Source organism: Balaenoptera physalus, assembly GCF_965194825.1.
Source record: "Balaenoptera physalus genome assembly, chromosome: 17".
Taxonomy (NCBI): Eukaryota; Metazoa; Chordata; class Mammalia; order Artiodactyla; family Balaenopteridae; genus Balaenoptera; species Balaenoptera physalus.
The window spans coordinates 13084438-13103959 of NC_138895.1; the positions used below are offsets into that span (position 1 = coordinate 13084438).

Genomic DNA, 19522 nt, shown 5'->3' on the forward strand with positions numbered 1-19522 from the left:
GAAATAAGCCAGACCAAAAAAGACAAATATTGTATGGTTACACTTATATGAGGTACTTAGAATAAGCAAATTCAAAGAGATTGAAAGTGAAACAGGAGTTACCAGAGGCTGGGGTGAAGAGTGGATGGGGAGTTGCTGTTTAATGGGTACAGAATTTCTGTTTGGAATGATGAAAAAGTAATGGAAATGGATAGTGCTGATGGTTTGTGACTGAATTGTGAGTATACTTAATGCCACTGTATTGTACACTTAAAAATTGTTAAAATGATAAATTTATGTTATGTATACTTTACCACAATAAAATTAAATACAAAATATTTTAAAAAGAGAAAAAAGATCCACGCCTTTCACATGGCTTACCACATCTCTTGCTTCCCCTCTCTTGCTACACACCAGTCACCTTGGCCTACGCTTAGTTTTTGGAACATGCCAAACAATTTTCACATCTCAAGGCCTTTGCTCCTGCCTAGAATTCTCTTGTCCCAGTTTTCTGAGTGACATATTTTCTTTGATCTCAGCTTCTATGTCAGCTTCTCAGTGAGGCCACACTTGCCCCACCTATCTAAAGTGGGTCTACTATAAAACATCCCCCTTTTTGTTTCCTTCATAATCTGTAATTATACTCTAAAAAAAAACATATACTTTTGCTGCCCTCACTGGAATATACATTCTGTGAGAGGGAAGACCTTATCTGTTTTGCTTACCTTTTTATTCCTAGTACCTAATACTTAATAAATATCCCTTGAATGCATAAATAAATGAGTATGTGCTGATTTGGAAATTTTTTTCAAGGTATATTAAATTTTAAAAGCTAGATGCAGAAGGTATTTAGTAAAATCCCATTTTTGGTTAAATAAAAAGAACATGCATTTATATGACTATACATAAAATATTTTTGAGAGGTAACAGAAGAAACTTTACAGTGCATGCCTCTAGGGAGTGAAACTTGGGGCTTGTGGGGAAAGTGATATTTTAATTTTTTATTGTATACCATTCTCTACTGTTTGGATTTTTACTATGTGTATGCAATTTTATAATTAAATTAAATCAAGTTGAAAAATTATTAAAGTAGTACATTTTCTTTTCTGACTTCAAAAATATACCATTTCTAAGATTTGCCCCTTCAGCCATCATTCCCTGACTGGCATCATAACAAGTATTTGGTATTCTCCAGCAAGGAGCACATCCTTGGGGGTTGCTGGTCTCCAAGTTGCTGAACTGAGTTAACGCTGCCAGTTGCAAATACAACTAAAACCACTTCAAGGGAAAAGTGTCATGGTTTAAATATGATATAGTGGTTTATCAAAGGTAACTTTTTTTTTTTGGCCACGCCATGCAGCATGCAGGATCTTAGTTCCCTGACCAGGGATTGAACCCGTGCCCCCTGCAGTGGAAGCACGGAATCTTAACCACTGGACTGCCAGGGAAGTCCTTATCAAAAGTAACTTTTAAAAAAATAGCTATTTTTTGATAGTATAACTTGGATTATCTTAGAAAGTTTACATTTCGTAGATAGACATATGTGTGGATTCAGGGCATATAGGATATTATTTCCTTACAAGCTGTCAGAATCTATAGTCTGCACTTACACATGTAAATCTCATTAGTAAATTAATACATTTGGCCTTCAGTCTTTTTCATATTAGTGAATGACTTGGAGAACCTCCTGGTTCCCCTAGATGTTTGCAGCAAAAAATGAGGTTGGAACTGGAAGGAAGTTGGCTATAATAACCATATGCTTGTGCTTTCCCTTGCTCAATGGTAAGCATGTCAAAATAGAGTTAAGCAAGAGAAATGTAAATGACCCTAGTCATAAATGCATGACTTTCATATATATGATCCTTTTACCTCAGGCAAGATTATTTTTAAACATAATATTGACATTAAGATAATCATAGCATTTATACCTCTCGTCAAGGTTAAAGTTCTAAATCTGTGAAAAATACATTAAGTTGTCAGAATATAGGGCACTGATCTGAATGAAAGTTGATTCTTAAACACTTGAAGTACATGAACTTTACCGAGATAATTTCGGTGAAAATTACCTAAATTACTTACGATTTCTGCCCGGATCTAAAATAATGAGTGGCTTTAATTGTCAATGTGAGACTCTAGGGTTTTCCTTTTCTGTTTAAAAATTTAACTTTTATGTTACAAGTAAGCCTTGCAAACAACTACTTAAATCCTATGACAAATTCTGAATGTAATGGAATGTTATTAAAATTATTCAAGCTGACCAAAGGGACCTGAGGGGAAGTCTGCTAGGGAACTTCAGGGAGTTTTCTTCTTTGATGAAAAGGCACCTGTGGGAAGAAACAGCTCTTCTTCCCCTAGATATGATCATCATCGATCAACGGTGAAAGAATTCCTGGCATCGCTGCAGCCCTCTTGTTAAATGAGGGGAGCTTCTGTTGATGGCAAAGTGGGAAGGAAAGGAACCAAGCAACTTAAAGACATCGAATAGTCACCAAGTTAAGCAGCCAGGGAGCCACTCCATCTTCTTGTTATGTGAAATAATACACTTTTATTACTGTTCAAAAAAAATTATTTAAGAATGATTACATAGAGAGTTGAGAATGTGGAAGTAATTGAAAAATTCAAACTAAGGTTAAAGTATGATGTTATTTTACCTCAGTGATTATCTAATACAAATTATGTCCTGAAATTAACACCCCGTTAAAATTAAATACAGCGTAGATTCTGAATGTTTTTTCTACGACGTCTCCTTGTATTTATGCATGAATTTCTCTATGTCCGGTGGTATTTTGGTAAACAGGATCTCCAAAAAAAACAACAACAAACAAACCCCCAAACCCCCTAAAACAAAACCCTGATTTGTAGCATTTGCAGATATCCACGCTATTAATACATCTTGGCGATTTCAAGCTACTAACAACTAGTTCACAAGACACCTGAATGCTTGAATAATTAACAATTAGCTTTCCCAGGACACCTTTGTCCCTAGAAGCTGAATTGCTGGGTTGAAGGATACATGCATCTTCATACATAATGTAGTCAATTGCTTTCCAAGTAGTTGTTCTACTTCCTTGTCAAAACTTGCTCTTCTCAGAATTTAAACATTTTTGTCAATATGATAAATATCAAATGGTATTTACTGTTATTTTAATTTGCTTTTGCTATAAGGTTGAAAAGATAACTTTATGAATGTTTTGCTTTTCTCTTAAATTTTTTTCATGTTTTTAATCATTTGTGTTTTCTCTTCTGTAAATCATAGCCTTCAGAGCTTTGCCCGATTTTTTATTGAAGTATCTGTAATTTAAAAAATTGATTTATGGGATTTCTTTCTATATTCTGGATACTAATCTTTTGTCGATTAACAGTTACATGCATTGCAAATAACTTTTCTCAGTCTGTTTTATTTTTTAGTTATAGTTATGGTGTTTTATGTTGTTTGGAACTCTGTACTCTTCTCTCTGCTTAGGAATAGCTCCTTGGTACCCAATACCTCTGCATTTCTATGCAAGATTTCTGGCTACCCTTAAATCCAGATCCTTTAATGTACCTTTCAAGGTCCTCCTTGATTTGAAAATTGGGAATAATATAACTTATTCCTAGGATTGTTGTGAGGATTAAATGAGATAATATATGTGAAGTATCCATCCTTCTTCCCCAGGCACTTTCTTTCAAAGCAGCATGTTCTTCTCACCTGGTTTTTCCTATGCCTAGACTGCTCTTCTTGTCCCTCTTTGCCTTCTCAGGAAGGCTTCCTTGATTTCTTAAGACTGTGTCAGGTACCCTTATTGCCATCCCGTAGCCATCGCCAGCCTTCTTCCCTGATAATGGAACCCTGATTTTGTTTGTGTTACGTGCCCAGTCCTTGGTCTCAGCCTATTATTTCAATCTGTTTGCCTGCTTCCCCTGCCTCCTGTGGTAGATGCTGAGAACTGGCTCACTCAGTACTTACTCCAGCCTCCTTTTATCTGCGTTTCTGTACTTCAGAGGATGAAAAGCTAAGTATTATATAGTATTCCAAAACTCTTTTGCAGCTTGGATTATGGATGTGAATTAGGTCCTGCCAATCAAATGCATCTGTGCAAAAATCTGAGTTCTAACTTGAGTTATGAGAGGAGAAAAGCAGGCTGCGAGGCATCCGTTGTGCTGGCATTTATGCAGCAAAGGCCGCATGTTTCTGGAGTCAGTCACTGCAGGGGCAGCTTCCACTGGGATGGCAGAGTCCAGGTCATGGCAGAAGATTAACTGCTTTGGCAGCCCAGTTCCATGGAATGACTTAGGAAATTGTTCCTGTAAATCCAGCCCGAGTTTGTTTCATCCCAATGATTCTGTAAGTCACTAATACCTCGTAAGACACCCCTTTCCTTTTAAACTAGCTAGAGCAGATACCGCCACCAAACCCAAACTGATATTCCTTCCTTATAACTGGGGGTGACCTTGTGACCCACTTCTGGCAAAGGAGAAATAAGTAGAAGCCTTGGCCCCTGATATCTTTATGAAGCCATCTTACCAGCCCTGGACTGCCTACTTGTGGATTTTTTTTACATGAGAGAATAAAGTCCTAATTTATTTAAGCCAGTATGGTTCGGTCTTCCTTGTTAGCAGCTGAATGCAATTCCTAACTGATATAGTAAGCAATGAACAATGCCTGCCATAGTATTAAGAAAATATTTGTGGACCAACTGATGATTGATGAACAAAAGCACTGAAGCATGAAATAGCTCTGTGTGTGTGTGTGTGTGTGTGTGTGTGTTTACTACAACTTAAAGTATAAATAGGCAGTGGTGGAGAACAGTGGGCAGTGATATAGGTAGGGGTTTCATAAGCCAAGTTAAAGGTTTAGACCTGCTCTTACGTGATGGGGAACCATTGAATGGTTTTGCACAAGTAAATACATTACATCTTCAGGTCTGCATTTTTGATAGGTTACTTGGGTGCAGCCAATACAGAAGGCAGGGAAAACTTCTAAGTTTACAGAGTGTGGGTGAAAGGTGATGAATACCTGCAATAATTATTCTCACAGACTTTTGTGAATGTACATATATTATTAGTGAAATTCTTCAATGTGGAATTGCTAAGTCAGAACGTGTACACATAAAATATTGAGAGATACTGCAAAATTGTATTTAAAAAGCTTGTATACTCCAGCAGTGCTATAATCCTCATTTCCCCACCCTCACCAAAAACGGGTATTTTACCTATGTGTCATTCTTTTATTTCACATTTCTCCATTTAATATTAAAGGGAAAAAAAGGCAGGAGGATAAAAATTACAAAGATTAATTTTCATTAAAAACATACATGCTCAAGCAGTATGGTTAAAACAAGTTAACTCTAGTATGCCAGAAAAATTATCATCACTTACCCATTTCCCCCAACGGTTTTATTGAGATATGATTGGCATATAACACTGTATAAGTTTAAGGGGTACAACATAATGATTTGATGTATATCAAGATGATCCCTACAGGTTTAGTGAATATCCATCACCTCACATAGTTATATATTGTTTTTTGCGATGAGAACTTTTAAGATCTACTCTCTTAGCGACTTTCAAATACACAATACAGTCTTGTTAACTATATTTACCATGCTCTCTATTACATCCCCAGGACTTATTTATAACTGGACAGTTTGTATCATTCTGATAGGTGAAATATGTTATTTCATTGCTTTTTAAATTTATATTTCTTATCATAGGTGAGTTGTGGGTCTTTTCATAAAGATATTAGCTGTTTGATTTCTTTTTATGAACCGCCTACTCATATCATTTGTGGAATTTTCTACTGAGTTGCTGGTCTTTTTAAATTCTGAGAGCTGCTTTTTTTTTTTTTTTTTTTTAATTTTTATTTATTTATTTATTTATTTTTGGCTGTGTTGGGTCTTTGTTGCTGTGCAAGGGCCTTCTCTAGTTGTGGCAAGCGGGGGCCACTCTTCATGGCGGTGCGCGGGCCTCTCACCGTCGCGGCCTCTCTTGTTGTGGAGCACAGGCTCCAGACACGCAGGCTCAGCAGTTGTGGCTCACGGGCCTAGTTGCTCTGCGGCATGTGGGATCTTCCCAGACCAGGGCTCGAACCTCTGTCCCCTGCATCGGCAGGCAGACTTTCAACCACTGCGCCAACAGGGAAGCCCTGAGAGCTGCTTTTATATAAAGGAAATTACTACTGTGACTATCATCTGTTGTGACTTTTTTCTCTAGGGTTTTTTATTGTTTGTTTGTTTTTTTGTCTTTTCACCTTGTTTATGGTTTTTTCTTTTGTTTTATGAATTTATTTCATTACAGTCAAAATTACCCAGCTTTTCCTTTATGGCTTCTTGTGTTTTTGTGTCACGCTTCACCTTGCCATCTTTAACCTTCTTCTAACATCCACCCAGCCAGAGAAGACAAACCTGTCTTGCTTTGAGCTGCCGACATGTATTTTCTTAGCTATTATTTCACATCAACTTTGTGAGCCTTGGGGAAGAAAGAGATAAGACAAGGGAAGTTTATTGAGGGCAAACACTAAGCCTAGTACTTATCACAGTGAGCGATTGGTCTTGGCCTGAAGTCAGGTCTCTTTTCCAAGGCAGTCTCTCCTGTATGTCCCAGACCATCACACTTGTAGCCTGATTGGACACGGGTGGAACAGGCCTCCTCCTTCTGAAAGGAGGATATGGAAATAGCTTCCTGCTTCCCACCTTTCTTCCCTCCCTTGACTCTCCTTCTCTGCCATCAACCCCACTTTTTTTCACTTGTTTATTGCCCACATTTCAAGAGGACTCTGGTCTAGGGGCTTACAGTCAGCAAGAGGTGCAGATGTGCTACACACAGAGTAGAGATAATCTTGCATGGGCCTTTAAAAATTATATAACTTAATTTTAAAAATTTGACCCACATGATATACCCATCTATGTAAATTATTACGATGCCTTATAATAGCACACATTTAAAGTTTTTTAATTGAGTGATTTCAGAACTTATTTGAAAATAAGGTTTAAAATCAGTTCTTATTTAGACCTCACATTGTTTTAGATGGCCCCCAGTTTTCAATGGTCATAAAAACAGAGACAAGTGATTTAAGTCCATCCCCAGACCTCCCCATGGACATAGTTCTTGGTCCTGAGAGGGCAGGAATGCGTGTTTCTTCAGTAACATTCATGTGCACAGGAAATGACTATTGACATAATCTTTAAGCCTAATAGTTAAGATTATTCTTCAGTTTATAATTTAAAAGCTTCTGACAGCTAAATGCTATGGTATAATTTATAATGAAAGAGTTTGAGTGATTGAGGTATATTTCACTGAGCTGGTTTCTCTTATGAGTTGAAACTAAGACTTGTGTAAACATAGGAAGGGAAGCCTTTCCCGGGTTTATGTAGTCGGGCAAGAATATTTAATGTCCCTCATTCCCAACTGTGCTGCAGTACCATCTGTGCTGTACTCAAAGTTTATAGGAAGCAAATCTATAGGATTTAAGGGGCATTTATTTTTTTCAGTAAAACAGTCATGTATAAGACCACGAGCTACCAGTATGTAACAAAATAAAAGTACATATTAATTTTCTTTGAGATATACAATTTTATACTATTCCCCTAGTGCTCCTTTCAAACATTTGGAATCTTAGCTTTTGTATATTTTTGGTTACAATAACAAGAAAAACAAAACTAAAAAATCAAAAGTGTGTACCATGGAGAAAGACAGCAATAGTACACTACTAGTGGTAAGTCATCTGGGAAACTGTAGATATCACATCATGCATCAATGATTAAAAAAAAAAAAGAGTTTGTCATCAGATTAAGACAGAATCTGCCAGTGCTGGAAGAGTTGAAGTTCATAGGTTTTCAAATAAATTACATGATTGATAAAATTTGCAATAAGCTATACAGAGTTGGGAAAGAGCATTTAGATTAAACCCCTCTCTCAAAATAAGGTATCTAATACATGAATTTGGATCAGAAGCAATCTGTTTGACTTATCATTTCTTCTCCCTGCCAGCTAAGAATACAATTTTATATAAAGCCAGGAAGCAATTTGTCTTAAAAGATGCCAAATACAATTCATGTGTTGATTTCTAAGGGAATTATGTTGGCCACGGTGGAGATGTTTTGTCTGTATTGGATTATTTCCTCAGAATGGCACTATTGACACACCGAGGACTAAAGAAGAAGATTAAATACTGCTGGAAAATATATATAGAGTTAACTCTATACCTCTCCCCCTCCCCCCTAAACAAACAAACAAACCAAACCAAAAAAGAGATCTTACTAGAGCTTGAATTTCTCTTTGATAATAACTGGTTAGTTGCTTTTGTGAATATAAAATGAGGTTTTTTGAAAGAAGGATAAATTATTGAATAATTTAGCCTAAAAAGCAATTTCAACTAAAATACTGTGCATTTCAGTGAGGACAATCAGCATTTATTTATTTATTTCGTACAGCTTCTTCTAAGTTTAAATAAAATCTCCATGAATAGATAAGAAAATTACTGTTTAGGATATCTGTAACTCTGCAGATTGAAGTAGTTGGGTCAAAAAACCCTTATCAAAATGTAAAACCAGTATTTTTTTATCACCAAGTAACGTGTGAAACAGATATCCTCACCTTTGCTCTATCCCAAACACCCACCTCCACTGTGGTAGTTTTACTTTCCACTTCATTTCTTTTTGTTATTAAGTTTGTTTTTTAAAACAGGTACGTATATACTTTTTTTTTTCCATTTTTATTTATTTATTTCACATCTTTATTGGAGTATAAATGCTTCACAATGTTGTGTTAGTTTCTGCTGTATAACAAAGTGAATCAGTCATACGTACGCATATACCCCCATATCCCCTCCCTCTTGCGTCTCCCTCCCACCCTCCCTATCCCACCCCTCTAGGTGGTCACAAAGCACCGAGCTGATCTCCCTGTGCTATGCAGCAGCTTCCCACTAGCCATCCATTTTACATTTGGTAGTGTGTATATGTCCATGCCGCTCTCTCACTTTGTCCCAGCTTCCCCGTCCCCTCCACCCGTGCCCTCAAGTCCGGTCTCTACATCTGTGTCTCTGTTCCTGCCCTGCCACTAGGTTCATCAGTACTGCTTTTTAAAATCCCATATATATGCATTAGCATATGGTATTTTTCTCTTTCTGACTTACTTCACTCTGTATGACAGATTCTAGGTCCATCCACCTCACTACAAATGACTCAATTTTGTTCCTTTTTATAATAAGTAATATTATAATAAGTAAGTAAGCTGAGTAATATTCCATTGTATATATGTGCCACATTTTCTTTATCCATTCATCTGTTGATGGACATTTAGGTCGCTTCCATGTCCTGGCTATTGTAAATAGTGCTGCAATGAACATTGTGGTACATGTATCTTTTTGAATTATGGTTTTCTCAGGGTATATGCCCAGTAGTGGGATTGCTGGGTCATATGGTAGTTCTATTTGGAGTTTTTTAATGTAGTTTTACTGATATATAACTGATATACAATAAACTGCACTACAAGTATTTTTACAACCAGGAAAAGACACAATATTTTAAAGTCTGTTGGAACTGGTTCTGCTTCTAAAAATGTACTTCCTTATCCCCCCAAATTATCACTATAGAGGAATTGTAAATTTTTTTTTGTGACTGTTACTGAGAGAGGTGAATGAACTGACAGAAATTTAAGTGAGAACTTCCCTTGCAGATTATGGGATAATACTGTGATCCAGATATACCCCCTCCCCACCCTATTATATATACTCCACTAAGGACAGCATGGTGAAGAAGCTAATACCAAGTAGGTATCTATCTTCTAGAAAGATTTTCAAGTGTACCTTCATTATTTGTTAAATGACGATAGAGACAGATGTAAATTTAGCAGACTAAATTACTTTTCAAATTAGTGCTTTATTTTATCTTATCCTTTATCTTGACCATGCACCATTAATTAAAACAGCATGCTCCATTGAAACTTCGGGTGAAAATACGCAATTTCACCTCAGATTTCCCAACCTACCAAAAGCTGTTAGATATTTAGCAATTTAATAAAATGCTATGAAAACCTATGACAGAAATATAGTTCTTTGGCATTAAAACATTTGTAACTGGACAAGAAGAAATAAAAAGTAATATTGTTTAAGACAATGACTAACGATTTAACAGGAGGATTTAGAAAAGTCTGATAATTCAACAATAGTCATAATTTTTCCCCAGTTAAATGCTTTAACAACTATAACCAAATAGATTATTAGCGATAAAACCATTTTTTTCTGAAATTCTTGCTATCACATTTAGTGTTTACAGTTCAGTTCCAGGTAACTTTAAAGAAGTTCTGATTTCATACCTTAAGGTAAAAGATTATTCTTAGCACTTCTTATTCCAATAATTTATGATAGTGAATGGCTGAATCCATTTCATTTTACTTTTTATTCCTTTCAGTGGTATATGAGTGGGTAAATATACTCACAAATATTTAAATATACAAACATTTTTGCTACATATTAATATGTAGACAGCTTTCATTGTATGCCTTTTCTTTTAAAGACATGCTTTGGTCACATTACAAGGAGTATATTCACATTAAAATAATAAAAATTACAAACTAACTATAAGACATGACTCAAAACATGATCATCCTCGAATCAACTGAATGATAGTTTTTGCCTTCAAATAGTCTTTTACTTCATTTCACTGCCAAAAGCTGGAGTTAAATGGAGGAGAAAATGAAATGGTGGTTCAGCTGCTATCTTAATTCAACCAAGTCCATTCATACACATTTCTATTTAATAATCTTGGATGAAATCCAGCAACTTTAAAACTGGGGGTTATCGAGAAATGAATGAACTTTACACCTGGACAGTGGACTAGTAAAGAGTGAGGAGGAAAGCAAGAAAGGGAGATAAAAGGGAATCTAAATCAGCAAAGACAGGACAAAAGAGACTGATGATTTTTTTTTTCCAGGTGTCGCTGTTGCACCCTGTTGTTCTGAGATTCAGTGTGTTCCCTGACAAATGTCTCCATTTCATAGCTAGGACCCCCAAGCTTTTGGTGAAACTGAAAGCACTGGTTCAGTCAGGCAGAACAGCTGCTCCCTGGGCACTTCATGTGCAGGGCAGTGGGAGAGGCCCATAGCAGAGGGCTTTCCTTGCTTGTAGGTCCAAATCAGGGCATCCTGTATCACAGGATGGTCACTCTGTGTCCTCAGACCCCCTCAAGGTGCAGATCAGCGCCAGAATTCCCAAATCAGACAGGATTTCTCCCATTTCATAAGGGCCAAGTAGGTAGATTGTGAACAGCAGCTGACAAGGGGAGAAGGGACCTGGCCAAAGCTGTGACTGTGAAGGTCACGGGGGTTCGCTGGAGGCCCCTGACAGGCCTGAATGTGCCACCCTCTCTACGGGGCTACAGCTGCACCTGTTCACCTAGTGCAGGACCTGAAAGAGAGTGGGGTGGATATGGAGTGACCAGGGGGGAGGGTGACAAACCCTGCTGCCCAGTGACACCCATCTGCTGTTCACACAGGGCTGCAGGGTTTCCCAATGCCTTCCACAATTTGGAAACATAATAAGATATTTAATAATCCTCTAGGAAGGTGGCCAAGCCTGTCCTAGGAAGCAAACCATTTCTAATACTCCAAACAAGTTTTCTAAGAGGGAAAAATAGTTGTAGAAGTTGCTGCATTGTCATATTATCTCAACAGTCTTTTCACACATATTCAGCTAAAACTGAATAAATGATCTCAGACCTTCCAAGTGGAATGGCTTCTTAGACCAATATTAAGCACAGACTGGTTTTCACAAAAATGAAAGACTGGTGTTTTACAAACCCAGCTTTTATTTTTTTTAAACCAGGAAGATATTAGCTTTTCGGTTTGTAATAGATATACTACAGAAAATGTGTGTATTCTTTGGATATATACACAATTCTTTGCTTTCCTATGTCTCTTTCTTTTTTTCCATTAGTTTCTCCTGCACTATATAGTAGTGACTCACACTGAATAGATAAGCTGTGTGTTTTACATTATTATTATTACATTATTTACCAGACTGATTATTTCATTCCACATTTATTTAGATTAGATAAATCTGAACATCCAACTATGGATTCACATGTAAACTTTCAGAAATGATGTTTGTTAGGTCTGATGTAATAAATATAGAGTTATTTCATATCATTTAAAAACAACGACATCACTTTCTACCAGCCCCCCTCAGGGGAGAGCCTAAGGCTGTGAGTCTGTTGGAATATTGTCATGATTTATTTTTTCTCCAGAGACAGAATGCTTCAGAAACTGACCAGTAGCACCAATGTACAATCTTGATCGCATGGGCCATTTCTGAAAAAGAATATTTAAACAAGAATCCAAAAGTTAGTATCTGTGACAGATATAGTGTGTAATAAATAATATTAAAAATTCCAAATACCTCAATGCAAATGCAATATCATGTAGCTAGTAACAATGGTAATTATGAAGTCAAAATGATGACACGAAAAAATGTTAATAATAAAAGTAAATAATGCTAATAATAAAATTATTAATGCTAATAATAAAAGTCAAAACATACCCAGACTTTGATTATAATTATATGAAATAATACGTGTGCATGTGGACCAGAACTGCAAAAAATCATGGCCAATGAATATATTTAAATGTAGGAAAATATATCTACCCACAATGTTTTAATGTTAAACTAAACCTAAAACAAAATTAAGCCTAAAACAAGATCCCTGACTTTAAAAATATTTTAAAAAGTTATATGTAGGACTTCCCTGGTGGCACAGTGGTTAAGAATCCACCTGCCAATGCAGGGGACATGGGTTCATCCCTGGCCATGAAGATCCCACATGCCACGGAGCAACGAAGCCCGTGTGCCACAACTACTGAGTCTGTGCTCTAGAGCCCGCGAGCCACAGCTACTGAGCCCGTGTGCCACAACTACTGAAGCCTGTGCGCCTAGAGCCCGTGCTCCGCAACAAGAGAAGCCACCACAATGAGAAGCCCGCACACCGCAACGAAGAGTAGCCCCCGCTTGCCGCAACTAGAGAAAGCCCGCGCGCAGCAACAAAGACCCAACGCAGCCAAAAATAAATAAAAATTTTAAAAAATACTAAAAAAAAAAAAGTTATATGTGTTAAGTATTATGCATCTACATTTGTCAAAGGACTACAATGAAAAGTGACTAATTCAACTATCTAAACATTTTATCTAGCTAAAAGCAATATCTTGAAGTTGCACATATTAGAATGTTTGGTGTTATATAGCTAGAACATGCAGATTAAATGTCTGCTTGTACTGGCATCACACAGCTCTAACCTTTCAGTAATCATTGCATTTGTATTCTGATTGTGTCTTTTCTAAATTTACCTTTAAAATGAACAGCCTCTCAAACAATACAATTAATTTCCAAACAGGCATGATGATGAAAAAATATACTACATAGGTAGTACTTTCAGGTTGGACTTTTTTTTTAAGAGGGGAGGGTCATATAATTTTAGTTCTAAGGTCCTTGGAATACTAATCAGAGAAATAGTGGTTTTTTGTTGTTGTTTTTTTTAAATACAAAGGTAAGTCCTTAGACTAAAAGAGTGCAACTCTTAAAGGTCAGCAGTGGGGTCCCACACTCTCCAGAGAGTAAATGCTGCTGTGAGCAGCAGGCTATTTTCACCAGCAAACATTCATGGGCAGACTGCTGGTTACACAGCACCATGAAATGTTCTTAAATGCCTCGCAGATGATCCACAGTGCTCAAACAGAGGTACAATTATTAACAATCCAAAGTCCGTAAGAGCTCTGGGTTTTCAACACAAGTTGCATATTAGAATCACACGGGAGCTTTAAAAAATACTGATGGCCAAGTCACACTCCAGGCCACTTAAATCAGAATGGACCTCTTTGGAGAAGTATAAGGTAGAGTCAGTTCTTATCTGGAATAATATAAGCCTTCCTTATACTTCCGAATACAGTTACTGTCACCTAAACTGGGATTCCAGATGTAAAATGTAGCCACAGGAATAATAAGTAGGCATGTGATTTTTATTTCTCCAGATGGGATAAGTGAATTTAAGAGTCCTAAATTCAGATTATTCTGCTGGGAATCTACACTTTAACACAGATTAAATATAACATCTGTGTTACTTGGAATTTAATTGGTCCATTCCTATATAATCTTCCTATAAACAAACTTGTATTTTATGTTCGATACAGTAATAAGACTGACACTGTGTTACTTATTTTTGCAAATCCATTTCAGGTTTTGTTTTTTTAAATCATAGATGTGAATTCTTGTACTTTCTGGGTATATCATGTTGGTCCTATTCTTGAGATCCCTGCTACCAGTTGGTAACATGAAGTGTTTTAGAAACTAGCCTGGGATTTTTTGATATGTTTGGATTTGGCATTGTTAGATCAGATTTAAGGGCTGCATTATACTGAAAAATCCAGTGTCATGGTATTATGGATTGAATGTTTGTGTTCCCCCAAATTCATTTGTTGACGCTCTAACGCCCAACGTGATGATATTTGGGGAGGTAATTTTGGTTAGATGAGGTCATGAGGGTGGGTCCCTCATGATAGGGTTAGTGGCCTTTTTAGAAGGGGGAGAGCTCCCCTTCTTTGAGAAAGAGTTAAGTCGGCCAGCTGCAAGACAGGAAGAGAGCTCTCACAGGAAGTGAATTGGCCAGCACCTTGATCTTGGACTTTCCAGCCTCTAGAACTGTGAGAAAACAAATTTCTGTTGTTTAATCCACCTAGTCTATGGTATTTTGTTATTGCAGCCTGAGCTGACTAATATTCATATGTAGCAAATAGTGTAGGGCATAGGTCATCAATTTCAAGTGCAGAATTTTAGGCATATTATAAACCAGTGCTTTTCAGTCTTTTACACTCCTGCCACATTTTCATGAGCATAAAAATCTCATGTTCAAACCTCAAATGTAATGTGAGAATTCTACATTTGAAAATGTAGATAATAATAATTTGAGAATGTGAATTAAACACATCTAAGTATAAATAAAATAAAAATACTACTGAACGCTCCCTGTTAGTTCTCTGTGTTACCTGGGTTCCACTGTATTGAGAATCACTCTAAATCATGCAACCAAGAGTGGAGACAAGTGAAGGCATCTGTTCTTTACAGCCTTGCTAGTATGTAAGTAATTTATGAAGCAAACCTAAAAATGTATATGTGGATTTTTGCCTGATTTTTCATGTACTTAATAAAACTTCCCTTTTAAATAACTTTGTGTCCCTGGATTTTCAAAAAGTCTTCAAATGATTTTATTCAAATGAATTTAATATAGACACATAAATAGTTTTAAGAGTCAGAAATAAAAATATAAATACAATATTGGTTAGGTTGCATGTCAGCATCATGCCAAAAAACCCAGCTGACTGATTTACATTTCACTTCTCAATGGTCTGTTTTAGCATTGTGTAGATTAACACAATCCTGACCTCTACTTTACCTAATAAGTCATACTTAAAATTATGTAGTTTCATTAGCTTAGAACAATCTAGCAGACTCATACAATTAACCAGAACTGATTCTGAAACTGAAGACTAAAAATATATTCCTGGTTTTTGGAGTTAAATGACTCCAAAATAACAAAACTTTGTATTTATTTTTTGAAATTATTGTTTATCTGTGTTATCAACAATGATTCTCCAGGGGTAATGCAATTAATAAAGCCATCTGTGCTTTTCTTCCAATGTAAGGGTCTGAAATATACCCCTGTTCCCTTGGAGAAGCACTGCCCTTTCAGACACTGGTGCTGATCAGAACTGCTCACATCCCAAAGGGATAAAAACTGCTGTTTTAGGCTATGCCCTGGGATTCCAGTCTCTTAAACCTTCCAATTTCATTTGAGGTACTCATAATGTAAATTCCCAATAATGCTAACAAGTGCTAAATCCCCAATACTGATAATAAGAACTGATGATTCAAAATTATGGCCTTGAAATACTTGTTAATGGATCTTTGATCAAAGTAAAGACCCCCTTATGTTGTAAGGCAGAAAAACAAAGTCATTTTGGAACACTCTTTAACTAAGTAAACCAAAAAGTACAAATAATCAGAATATCTTTATTTCTTTGGCATTAGATTAATCAATGATAGACTTAATATTTAAGCATTTTGGTAGTCTCTGTAAAATAATGTGTTACAGGCAGTTTCAATTATGTATGTAAAATCTCTTTCCTCTGCACCTCCACTGCATATGGTTATAGCCTCTCTTATGGCACATACAACATTCTCTCTTATAATACTGTTATTTATATTTCTGTCTTTGTCTCTATTATATGCTCATTTAGGGCAGGGATTGAGTCTTACCCTTAATTGTAGTCACTCTCCTAACAGTGCTTTGCACAAAGCAGGCACTCAGTAAATGATTTTAAAATAGACTAGTCACTTGTTCAACCATCATCAATTTCATCTTTAAGAGGTAATCTTTGGCTTTCTTTCATTATCCCTAGGATTGTCTTTTAAAATAAAAATAATTGATTCAGAGGACAAATGAGATTTAATTTTTCTTTAAAGAGTTATATGACTACAAAAACATTTGGTACGGGAGTCAGGGCAAAAAAAACTCTTGTTAAGCTTATTGTTACATGAAAATTATGGTTTTAACATTACTCATTCAAAAAAGCACTGCAAGAAACTAAGGTGAAAAACAACTGGATTTCTCATCTGATTTCTCTCTCCCACAAAGAGGCATTTAACAGATGTCTTTTGTATTAAAGCCTACTTAATGTTAAAATAAACTTCCTTAGAGTATAATGTCAAGTCAAAAGAAATCTAATATTAATGATATATTTGAATAGCAATCTAATGTACCGAACATCAATCTAATATTAATAGATTAGTAGCGTCTAATATCAATAGTAATACAAAACCCCTTAATTAATAATGAATAACTTTCCAGCTGAGGTTATACAACACATGAATGGAATGGAATAGTGTATCATAATTATGAATAAATGATATTTCAAATTTTTATACTTAATATTTGAACTAGTTTGAGTCTATCATCATGTTGGTTAAATGTGCAAAGTAAATTTTGTTAAACCTTACCACAGAATTTTAAGTTCAGTTAATATTAGAGAATGTACTTTACCCTCAATTCGATAATAATTATTCAATAATTTATTGAACATTGATATACTTAAGGCAAAATCCTAATTTTGTATTTGTTTGTGTGTGTGTGTGTGTGAGAGAGAGAGAGAGAGAGAGAGAGAAAATGCTTCAGAATGGTGGAATCAAAAATTAGAATATTTAGTTTTAGAAAACATAGGGAAGGTGATCCATTTTGAACAGAAAACCTGATCAATGTAAGATTTGAAAACAATCAAATCTAGGAGAAAAGGATGATGAGAGTGTAAATACTGCAATATAGGTAATGAATCATAATCATATATACCGTATTAAACAAAACCCCTGACCACTCTACCTATATGTAATGTAAAAAATACAAGAGGGAGTCTCTTGGATAATTTTGTACATTATGTAATTTGAATATTTAATCAGAACACAACATATATGCCAACTTATTATGAAAATGACATAAACTCATTATAGTTTTTCTAACATTCTTGGTGGTTGTCTAGTCCATGATCGTTAACCTTCATTAAAACGGACTGAAAATTTACTGTGTGGGGACGCAGAATGGTCTCCTTTTGTTCTTACCAGCTTTACAAAAAATTTTCAACATTGGTTTCCTAGGATTAGTTAGGGGCAGATACTTCCGTCACCCCGTTTAATTCCTGAAACTTTTCAAATATTTGATAAACACCACAATGGTAACAATGATGTAAATTAAAAACCCTCAAAGGCTCATAAATGTAACTCGGACACTAAAAATTATCAGGACGTGTAACCAAGCAACCCACCAGGCACCCGCAAGAAACTTCTCATCTAGGAAAGGAATCCTGTAGGTTGCATCCTATAAGGGGCGTGAGACTCCCCTACCCAAGCCAGCCGGGGTTTAAGCCCTTTACCTGCAAACCGTCAAGGAGTAGCCTTGTGCAGTGGGGACCTCGCTACGGGTGCCTTCGCGGGCCGAGGTCGCTCTCCTGATCTGTTCCCCGCCTCACCCTGAAGGAGGGGTGAGAGCTGGGCGGTATCTGCCCAGGCAGGGGCAGACCCCGCGGTCAAGGTGCTGTGCTCTCGGCCCCGGCTCCGCAGTGCGCCCTGCCCGCCTACCTTGACAGGGTGTAGGTAACCATCCCCGCGCAGGGCGCCCAGTCCGGGGTCCACCGGTGCGTCGGCGTCGTCCTGCAGGCTGCGAGTGAGGTGCGCGATGTAGGTGGTGGCCAGTAGCAGCACGTCCAGCTTGGACAGCTTGGTGTCCGGCGGCACCGACGGCAGCGTGCGCTGCAGCTCCAGGAAGGCGTGCCGCAGAGTCTGCACGCGGCTGCGCTCCCGCGCCGCGTTCGCTGCCGCCGGCCTCCCGCCCCCCGAGCGCGCGCCACCGCCTGGGCCCGCCGGCCCCGGTCCGGTCCGTCCCTGGCTCGAGTCTCGGGTGGCAGCTACCGGTGGCGCGGGCTCGTTGCTGGCGATCAGGTGGCTGCCTGCGGGGCCGCCGCTGTCCATAGCGGCTTCCCGCGCCGCGCGCCCTGCAAAGGACGGAAGGCGCGGTGAGGCCGGGGCGCCGGTCGAGTTTAACCCGGGGAGGCGCAGCCCTCCCGCTCCCCCTGCGCGCCGGGCCCGGCCGTCCGACATGGCTCCAGGCGATCTCAGAGGTGAGCACCTTTTGACTGGGGCGCTTTTGCCTCCCGGCGTCTGGGGAGAGTGGTGGGGCCCGAGTGTTCCTGGGCTGCTTGGAAGGCCGAGGAGGAGCGCGGTGCCGGCTTTACTTTCCGCCGACAAATTAATCAGAAGGGCTACGCTACCGGGGAAAAAGATTTCGGAACCACAGCTCCGGTTCGGAACTTGTTCGCGCTTCTGGAACGCTATCCCGCTCGTCCAGCAGGAAAGATGAAGCTGGTCAACTCGTGGAGCGCGGCGAGAAGCCCTGCCTCGTCAGGGCCAGCCGTGCCCACGCCGGCCGCCCTCGCATCATTCGCTCCCGAGGTCCGGGGACCTCAGGGGCGACGGCAGGAGCTCAGGGCAGTTTCCGCCGGAGAAGCGGGGGATCGGTGGCCTCTCCCGGGACTAAGGCACCCCCTACCCCTCCAAGCCCGGGAGCAGCGCGGCGGGGGTCGGACAGGGGCCCTCACCTTTCCTGGAGCGGCCGTACGAGGTTCGGCTCCGCTGCGAGAGCAGGCGAGGAACGTCGAGCTGGGTCTGCGTGGCCAGGACCGCGCCGGTCACTCCATCCTCGTCCAGCCGAAGGCTACGGCCGCTTCCAGCCCGGGCCGGACGCGTCTTTTATGCGGGCTCCTGCGAGGCGAGGCGTGCGTGCTGGCCAAGCTCGGCGTGGGATGACCGCAGAAGGACCCGCTGACGTCCGCAGGAACCTGAGGTGCAGTGCAGGGGACTCGGTCCTCTCCGAGCAGCCCGTCGCCTCGGGAGAGTCATTAATGCAACCGTCCTGCGGGGCGGGGCCGGGCCAGAGGGGGCGGGGCGTCTTTCTGGCCCCGCCCCTCCGCGTCCAGGTTC

The 19522-nt window shown here is 38.9% G+C and overlaps 2 protein-coding genes across 2 annotated transcripts in view; one reads left to right on the plus strand and one right to left on the minus strand.

The window, feature by feature from the left end:
* CSPP1 (centrosome and spindle pole associated protein 1) overlaps window positions 1–19522 on the plus strand; it is a 220981-nt gene that overhangs the window by 3001 nt on the left and 198458 nt on the right. The window lies entirely within an intron of this gene.
* TCF24 (transcription factor 24) lies at window positions 9195–19478 on the minus strand. The gene is made up of 3 exons (XM_082433924.1): window positions 19141–19478; window positions 18125–18537; window positions 9195–12264 (listed from the first exon to the last, which is right to left on the minus strand). Exons 2-3 carry the CDS (start codon window positions 18512–18514, stop codon window positions 12151–12153), a joined length of 504 nt encoding a protein of 167 aa, XP_082290050.1. The 5' UTR covers window positions 18515–18537; window positions 19141–19478; the 3' UTR covers window positions 9195–12150.